This window comes from Vigna umbellata, chromosome 11 (assembly GCF_029865625.1).
Source record: "Vigna umbellata cultivar VRB3 chromosome 11, Vumbellata_1.0, whole genome shotgun sequence".
Lineage (NCBI taxonomy): Eukaryota > Viridiplantae > Streptophyta > Magnoliopsida > Fabales > Fabaceae > Vigna > Vigna umbellata.
Genome location: NC_142175.1, coordinates 5,563,214 through 5,572,916, shown reverse-complemented (window position 1 = coordinate 5,572,916; position 9,703 = coordinate 5,563,214). Strand labels below are relative to the sequence as shown.

The following is a 9,703-nucleotide window of genomic DNA, read 5'->3' as shown; positions in this document are numbered from 1 at the left end:
ATCTTTTTTGTTGCCGTATTTTCATAATTGCATATATCAACCATATCGTGACAACATATAATTGCAATAAGCGCTATCTATTGTCTGATACCAATAGATAGCGCTTTTTTAAATAAGCGCTATCTATTGGTCTAAATTTTATAAAAAAAAATAATTTTTAATAAAATATTTTAAAAAATATGAAATTATCTTTTAAAAGAAAATATAAAATATTTGTTTTATTATATACAAACTTGTGTTATTTATTAGTTCTATTATTCAAAAAAAAATATAAAGTATTAAAACAAATATGATGAAAACAAAGGTCTCAAAAAGAATATACAATACTTCAATATATAAATAAAAACTATTGATATAATAATATTTCAAAATATAATCTGAGTGTCAACTACGTGTCATGACATGACATTGCTTTAAAAGACAATATATACAACCATAACATATATATCCTTGTACCTATAAGCATTTACATCACCATAACAACCTATAAGCATGTACTAATTACATGTAAACATCATTCTTCCCTAACTTCAATAATATGTTGTCACGATATGGTTGATATATGCAATTATGAAAATACGGCAACAAAAAAGATAATATAAAATTAGTCAATTAAATTTTTACTACAAATTAATTATGATAATGAAGATAACTTACATCAGTTGGAATTGTTCCTCCTTCACAGTATGTGATAATTTCTTTTATACATCGACACACGTAATATCCACAATCATTGTCATTGATTTTGATCCTGACAAAAAATGTAACAATGTGTAAAGGCATCCCATCAGAAAGCATCACATTACAAATGCTGTCAACAAAAGTAGAACCTTTGAAAAATATCAGCATCAAATTCAAGACCGTGACATTCAATTGCTAAATTAAATGTATAAGTATTTGGACTCAATACACCAAATCAGTTTAACCCACACATGAAAATCCAAATAGCTCTATTCCAATATACAACAGCGTTTAATATAAAGTTAAGCACATTACCCATGGTAATGGATATATGTATGTATCAACAACCAATACTCAAAAAGCCTTAAACCACTTAAACACAATCAATGGTTTTTTGAACATATTAGAAATGAATGCACAACAACTATATGAACAACTGGAATACTTGAACATAACATATAAAGTATGCCAAAATCTTTAAAATTAACTAAACAACAGCACCCCACATCCATCCATCAAGCATTTAACATCATAACACATTCAATTTTTTTTTTTAAATTAAAGACCATACCCGCACGTGAATTTTCAGTCCAACTCCATTAACTAATAACTGTAACAATTATACATATATCCTTGCAAATACAACGTTTTTAATTGAGAAACAAAGCAGGGGACAAGACACAAAACTTGCATATCTAGAATGTAAGAATGTTTTTGACCTTCCACATATTAGAAAGCTAGCACTTAAAAATGTTTCACTCGAGGATAACTATACAAGTAAGCACAATTAACATTGATATTTATAAATAATTGAATTTTTCATATAATTTCCAATTTGTATAGTTATTCAATAAATTTAATTAATGTATTTAACTCCATCAAAACAAATAATTTTATACTGTTCTTTTATTAGTATAACAGTAGTAATTATTCAGTATGTTACAAATATAAAAATGTTAAAGGACAAAGTTATTACCGTAACTAAATGAAGATATTTAATTGATTGAAATGGTGCTAGAACTAGGACAAAGTTATTACCGTAACTAGACTAAGACCAAGCCTTGGTCAGAATAAAGTCTTGTAATGAATAAACAAAGAGAAGATGATTGTAAACAAAGAGAAGAGGATTGTCCCACTTCTGCCATCGAATTTTTGTTTTAAAGAAAAGAAAAAGCGAAAAGTTGAAGTTGAACAATGATGCACCTTGAGGCTAGTTGTATGATTTGGTATAAAGATTCAAGGGAAAAACATAAAGGATCTGCAGTACTACGAAGCATGGCCTATATGCACGGTCATAGTAAAGATGTAGAGATATTGTGACCAATTTTGTACTAAAATATTGTATTCCCCATGCACCAGGAGATACAGTCTGAACTTTTTAAAATAATGCACCTAATTCATTAACCCATTACTTAACTTATGAAATCTAAATCAGTTAACACATATCAAAACACATTGAGGTTATGGTTATTAAACAGATTGAAGATAAGATGATTACTGTTATTCTTAGATTTAATAAATTAAGACAACCTAATCTAGTTCAATTAAGCATGTATCGGATAATAAGATTATTCATTTTAAATCAACATACTATGAATCAGACTTGTAACCACTTTCCGCCAACCTATTACTAGTTTTCAACCATACTTTAGTCCAAACAGATAACTCCTCCGAAGGAAAACATAAAGGCATCATATGCTGGCTGCACTTAAACAACCAAAGATATAGTCACGTGAAACATCTAGGAAATAAGAAAAAAAAGACTCAAACCCATTAATAAGCATTGCACTTAAATTCTAGTAAGTTCTAAGACGTCTAAACTTCCAACAAGATCACAGAACCACTTCCCCCACTCTCTCTCTTTCACTTGATAGATTCAACGTCACTATACCCTTTTCCCAAATCAGTTTATGAACAGGCCAAACAGAGCATATAATGAAAATTTCTAGAACCCAAACACAAACTACTTACCATTTCATCAACACCAAACTTGATGGAATTTAACATAAATTACATAATTCATCAAGTGCGACTCAAACCACTCACATTTACACTACATTTCAATAAAACATACAATCACCCAATGTGTAATGACATTCTAGTTTTCAATCAACATTTCAACCCACCGTAAACACAAGGCACTCAAATAAAATCTTTATCAAATAAAACAAATAAAGCAACAAAACACTCGATATGAAAAATAGATCAACCAAAACCCCACTACACCACACACGCATCTAACTAGATACATTTCTTCTAATAATAAAATCATTTATTCAATGCAATGTTTAAAGAAGTGTCCTGGTTGCAACATGCCCTTAAAAAGACAATTAGAGAAAAACCCTACAATGAACTACAATATATTATAGGAACAACTTCATTTCGGTCACAAAAAAAAGGAAAATAAAACGTACCGAAGCAAAGGTTGGGCTATCAGTAGCAACACATCTTGTGCAATCACAGGGTACCCAGAACAGGTCACTTCCGGTATCAAGCGCCACCATGAACTTCACTCCCGATGTCCTATTTCAATTGTCGTATGAATCTCCAGAAGAAAAAGAAAAGGTTAAAGAAAACCAGAAACCAATCTCCAAAACACATTACTGACAAAAATTCGTAACATCACCGAAATCATTAACAAAGAATGATCAAACTCAAACATTATTCACATCTAAATAGTAATTTCTTCTTTCTAAACATGGCCAATCTCATTCAAAATTCAAACCTTAAGTCATTGTCACTTCATTAAACTGATAACTAAATTATTATAAAGAAATTATTAATCAATTTAAATAAAAACTCCTAGAGGTGGTCGTGGTGAACATGTAAACGTGGTCGTGGCACTAGCAAAACTCCTAGAGGGAGATGAAGGTGACAACAACGACGAAAACGAAAACAAGCATTTTCTTCGTTTGGCACCTTTACGCTAACCCTCTCCCGATAAATCCCGCATTGCTTGGTGGAGCCTAGGGTTTGGCATGGTGGAACAAGAGAAGATCTTGGCGTGACGTGACTGACATCTTGGATCGAAACAGTGTCGTTTAAGGTCACTGTGATGATGTCTGTATATGGAGTGAGCGAGTGCTTTATAATATGAAAATGCCAAAGCCATGTGAGTGGGTCTCACCATTGCACTTTCATTTTTTAACGCTTTCCAGCTCTCCAATGCGTGCAAGTCGGCGACTTTCTGAGCGGCCTCAGCTTGTCGTTTCTCAGAGCGAGGACGAGCGGCAGCGGTGATGGCAGAGTCAACCTCTCTCTCCAATGTCTCAACTCGTTGCTGGAGCAGTTTGATGGAGCGGGCTTGGTCAGCGGTAAGGAAGGCTTTGGAGAACGTGTCTTCGTCGATGAAGATGGCTTTGGTGAGAAGAAGCTTCTGGAGAGATTCGAGATTGCGATGCAGGGAAGAGAAATTAGAATTGTGAAGAGGGAAAATGTGGTTGTAGAGGGAACGCGAAAATGTGATTTAGGAGATATTGTGATAGGTTTTTTAAAATTTGGGGGCAAATACGAACTGAAATTTGGGGGCAAATACGAAGTCAAATTTGGGGGAATGGGTTTGATGAATCTAAACGAAGCGAAACTGAAAATTTAGAAAACGAGGGAAATTTTGAAAGAAGCTCCCAAAGAGAAATGTAAAAGAGCACGCAGCTGTTTCAAATAATGCTATCTATTGTGTTGAAATAGACCGCGTTTTTTAAAACAAACGCTATCTTTTAGCTTATTTTAAATTATGAATAAAAAAGATAATATTAATTATTTATAGACAGTGTTTTTTTTAAAAAGCGCTATCTATGGTCATAGGTTTAGATAGCGTTTTTTTAAATAAGAGCTATCTATTGTTCCGTGCATTAATAGATAGCGCTTATTTAAAAAAGCGCTATCTATTGAGCGCTATCTATGATCAATTCTGTAGTAGTGGCGACTGTGTGGTCCGAAGAATCATGATTCTCTTCTAGTCCAAATGAAAGATTGTTGAAGCAAGATGGTATTGAACCCTTGAGCTTATTGCGTGAAAGATCTATTAAGGTGATATCTTGTAATTGGCATAATTGAACAGGGATGTAACCAGAAAAATTATTCCCTCCAAGTAAAAGCACTCGTAATTCTGATAGTTTATCAATCATGTAGGGAATATTCCCAGAAAAATTATTATCCCTCAAGTCTAGAGTTGTTAGGCTTGTTGGGTTCTCAAAGAATCTGAGAGGTATGGAGCCTGAGAAAGCATTCTTTTGCAGATACAAGACCCTCAAGATTGATGGATTAACATGTGAGATTGACCCAGATAATCTATTTTGTGAAAGATCCAACACAAAAAGCATCACTAGGTTGGAGAATTCAATGGGGATTTCACCTTCCAATTGATTATTTCCCATGAGAAGAATCCACACACGTGATAACTTTGCAATTGAACTAGGAATTGAGCCTGAGATTGAATTGCTGGATATGTCTATTACCATTAATCCATTACCATTCAAATTTTGCAATACTTCTTTCAGAGTGCAATTGAGGTTGTTGTTATTGACAAACAAGATTGACAAAGATGTAAAATTGGAAAATTTAGGAATATTCCCATGGAAAAGATTGTTGGAAAGCCTTAATTCTTGGAGGCTAATGCACCCGATTGCTAATTCATCAGGCAATTCACCTGAGAAGTGATTGTGAGACAAATCCAAGGAGGAAAGTTCTTGCATTTCACCAATTGAAGTAGGTATACTTCCTTCAAAGTTATTTGTTGACAGATTTAACCTCCTGACCACAGGAAGGAATGTACCAATATCTTTTGGGAGTGAACCAGAAACATTGTTGTTTGAGATATCTAGCCAAGTTATATTTTGTCTGATGGAGAACAATTCAAGTTTTCCATCAAATAAGTTATTCGAAACCAAGAAATATTTGAGTCTTGAGTTATTTTGAATCAACCAATTTGGAAATGCTCCAACCAATTTGTTGTCCGAGATGTCGATATATTGGAGCTCTTTCTGATATTGGAGAAAACTTGGAATAACACTTCCTTTATCCAAATTTAAGTTGCAACTTCGAAGGATGAGATACTTTAACTGAAATGTTGGAAACCATTGTTCATTTTCAGTTTCAACTTGTGTTTTAGGGCTTGTTGGAGAAATATAAAGAACCTGAAGTTTTGAATGGTTAGCCAAAATACTCAATGAAAATGAGCCTTGTAAGTTGTTGTCAAAGAGAGACAAATATGAAAGGGATGTCATATTTCCAATGAAGGATGGAAAAGTGCCACTGAATTGATTTTGAGAAAGATCAAGAACTTGGAGGTTTCTGAAGATGCTTAGACACTCTGGAATTTCACCGCTAAACCTATTTGAGTTGAGACCTAACTCTATAAGATCTTGAATTTCATATAATCCTGAAAATGTAATAAAATCATGGTTTTATTAAGGTTTTATAATGAGAAATGGACCTTAACTAGAGCAAAATAATTAAAATTAATGTTACACCATTAAATGCTAGGAGGCATTAAGGTTAAGAGATAATATTAACTATTATTTTAAGGTATCCTTTTATAAACATTTATATGTGGGATTTCATAAAAAGAAAACTAGCTAATATATATATATATATATATATATATATATATATATATATATATATATATATATATATATATATATATATATATATATATATATATATGGGGTATCAAACACTCGAGTTAACTCGTAAATTCGTAAGAGTTTACGATCTCAGACATAGCTTCTAAGTTAATTCGGAAGTAAACTCGTTTTTTGCATAAACTCAATAGAATCGACTGTGAAATCGGTATGATCCTGTAAAATCACGAGTTTAGAGCGATTCTGCGAGCTTAAAAGTTATATGTTTAATGAAATGCATCAAAACTAATGACAATAACTCAAATATTTATGTTTTACAATATTTATTTTTATGAACAATATAATTATAAATTTTATTTATTTAAAGTTATATAATTTTGTAGACTTATTTAAATTAAGATATTATTTATATAATTTTTTTCATCTGAAACAAATTCTTACCAGTTTACAAGTTGAGTTTACGAGTCGAGTTACAAGTTTACATAAATTCTCAAATTTAATAATAAACAAAGCTAGTTTTATATACTTGTATGATTATTACCTTCAATTGAGCCGTATAAATTATTTGTGCCCAAGTCTAACACTTTCAACCTTCGCAAATTTTGAATATCTGCAGTAGAAAAAATATTGTTAGAGACAGAATAATAATTATGAAAAAATTGATGCAGATTACTAGTTTAATTGTTATATTATTTTAATTTTTAAATATATTTTAAGTAATTGGTAAATAAAAAGAAATTAACCTTTGAGGAAAACAAATACTCTTTTAAGAAAAATTACCTTTCGTAATTTTAAGTAATTTGTCAATACTAAGAAATGATATACTAATTTACTATACTAACGACTCATACTAATTTCAAATTTAGTCTTTAGGAAATAAAATCATATTTGATTAAATTTGAGAGTGCAATATAATATTTTCAAATTTTAAGAAATTAAAAAATATTTATCCTATATTTTAATGAAAAAACATAATTAAACCAAAATAAAAATAAACAAATTAACAAGTCAAAATGAACTTTATGAACTTTTTTTTAGATAAATGTTATGATAAAAGGTTAGTAATTCTAAAATTACTCACTACGTTAATACTTTCAAAATTATCAATAATGTTTGACATAAATAGCAATGACTTGTATCTTCTAATCTTAATCTTAATCAAAGGTTTATGTTAAAATAGTAACGGTGAATTTATATGTACAATAAAATATGTTAGGAAGAAAGTTTTTTCACTCATGTAAGTGTAATTTTAAACAAACATTATAGAAATTGATAAATTTTAAAAAATCTATGCATAAGCTGTGTTTGCATGATATGACTATAATGTGAAGAAGTCAAATATGTACGATACAATTTCAAACTTCTTAAAGGGAAGTGGTTGGTCTTAAACAACTTTGATTTTTAATTTTTTCAAATTTAAACAAAAGTTGTACAAGAACGAAACTATTTAAATATAATATAAAAATAATTAAAGTAATATTATTTTTGCATAAATTTAGTTTAAATCAAATTATACTAAGCCAGAATAATTTTGCAGAATTTTAATTCAAATAAAATTATATAAAATTGTGTCAAAAGTTCAAATCAAATTACACCAAAATCGTACCACTCTTACATGAGTTCAGTTCAAGTTAAAAAAAAATACAAAACGAAAAAAGTGGTATAAAACTAACACAACTTCTTTAATAAGTATAAGTTTAATAAGTATAAGTTCTGCCATACATACACGACTTCTTTACGAATGAAAACATGTCATATAAACATGAATTAAAAGTAATTTTTTTAAAATTTGTCCATTTCCATAATTTTTGTTTAAAAATAACATCATATGAGAAAAACCAAGAAAGTATTTATGATATAAACTAAAGATCGTGATCATAAATAAAAAGTTAAAAAAAAAATGAAAGAAAGAGGTACATACCCATATCAGATAGAATACCATTCATTGAGTTATCTGAAAGCTTTAAGTTCTCCAACTTCATCAATCTTGGAAACCCTTCAAAGAAGCATATACATTACAAAATTCTACTTTGAGCTTGAATAAAAAATTTGAAGTAGAAAGAGGAATTTGATGCAATAGTAAAATATGAAGGAGAAACTAACCTTTGCTAGTCCAACCTTGATAGTCGTTCCTGGATAAGTCGAGGCTGAGCAACTCTTGAAAAGGACTAAACAACGAACCGTTTATCAAATGAGCACCTCTTGAATTGAGACTGTCCAGAAACAAGTGTGTTACGTGTTGTTCACTTGAGATATTGGAACATTTGACTCTGTTCCAAGCACAACAATCACTACTTCTATTTTCAACCCATGAACCCAATTCCAACTCATTCTGCTCATCCCGACCTAGTGATAAGATATAGCTCTTGATTTCAAGTAGACCGATTCTCTCCTTCTCCAAACACCCATCACACTCTAAAAGTCCCACAAAGTACAACAACAAACTCACCACCACACCCAACCTCATTTCTAAGCAAATATGAACTCATTTCCTTCCATTTCTTACCAATACATATAATATATCATGCAAAACTCTTTGAAATTTCAACAAAGGAAAATTTAGGAGACTTGCTGCTTCCATTTCAAACTTTTAAGAAGTCTTTGCCGTGAGATTCTGGCTAAAGCTGTTTTTTTATTGGCTTGACAATGAGTGTAGCATTAAAGTATTTTGGGCGTGTTGTTCCGTCACTAGTTTCCAATCACAAAGACAGTTTCAAAAAAGAAGATTGAAATTAATGAGGGGTGGGACAAAATTTCTTCCTATGTCAAATGAAGCTGCTATGAACGAAATCAAGTCACATCCTATATCTCTTTCACACACAGGCTTCAGCACCTCTTGTTTAAAACTCTAACTGTTTAATCCGTATGTGCCGATCATCTTCATCCAAAATATTAGGTTAATTAATATCCAATTTTATATACTGAAGTTAATACGATTACTGTGTACGAGACTTCTTCAACGCTGTCATGAAAAGTATTGAACGCATTGATCTAATGTAAAATTACTTGTCTCTAAACCAAAATAGAATTATATTATTGATATTGAATGCTTTGGAGTTAAATGAAATGTTGCAAAATCACGAAAAAGTAATGATTCTAAAGTTCAATTTAGAAAATCATAATATCACCTTAAGCAAACGTGATAAGTTCATGTAATAATATAACAATTAGTAGTGCAAAAAAGACATTTTGACTCATTATGAGACCTATCTAAATCATATCTTCCTGAATACTTTAAAATATTGAAATAATAAAATTATATAAACCTTTTTCATAAACAAAAATAACTTTATACTCTTTATTTTCAAAAAATATTCACTAAACTTTTCCAAAAGTCAAAATACATAAATTGATTATAAGTAGAAAAACAAACCAAGTTATAGATCAAGTAGTTAAGAAGGTCACCGATTTTGACATCTTCTTTCTTTTCCTGTACA

At 30.6% G+C, this 9,703-nt stretch overlaps 1 protein-coding gene across 1 annotated transcript; it reads right to left on the bottom strand.

Annotated features, from left to right (window-relative positions):
- Window positions 1–378: 378 nt before the first annotated feature.
- LOC148190832 (receptor-like protein 8) lies at window positions 379–8,882 on the bottom strand. Its single transcript, XM_088101703.1, has 5 exons — window positions 8,370–8,882; window positions 8,188–8,262; window positions 6,808–6,876; window positions 3,096–6,061; window positions 379–751 (listed from the first exon to the last, which is right to left on the bottom strand). Exons 1-4 carry the CDS (start codon window positions 8,731–8,733, stop codon window positions 4,566–4,568), a joined length of 2,004 nt encoding a protein of 667 aa, XP_087957829.1. The 5' UTR covers window positions 8,734–8,882; the 3' UTR covers window positions 379–751; window positions 3,096–4,565.
- Between the last annotated feature and the right edge of the window lie 821 nt (window positions 8,883–9,703).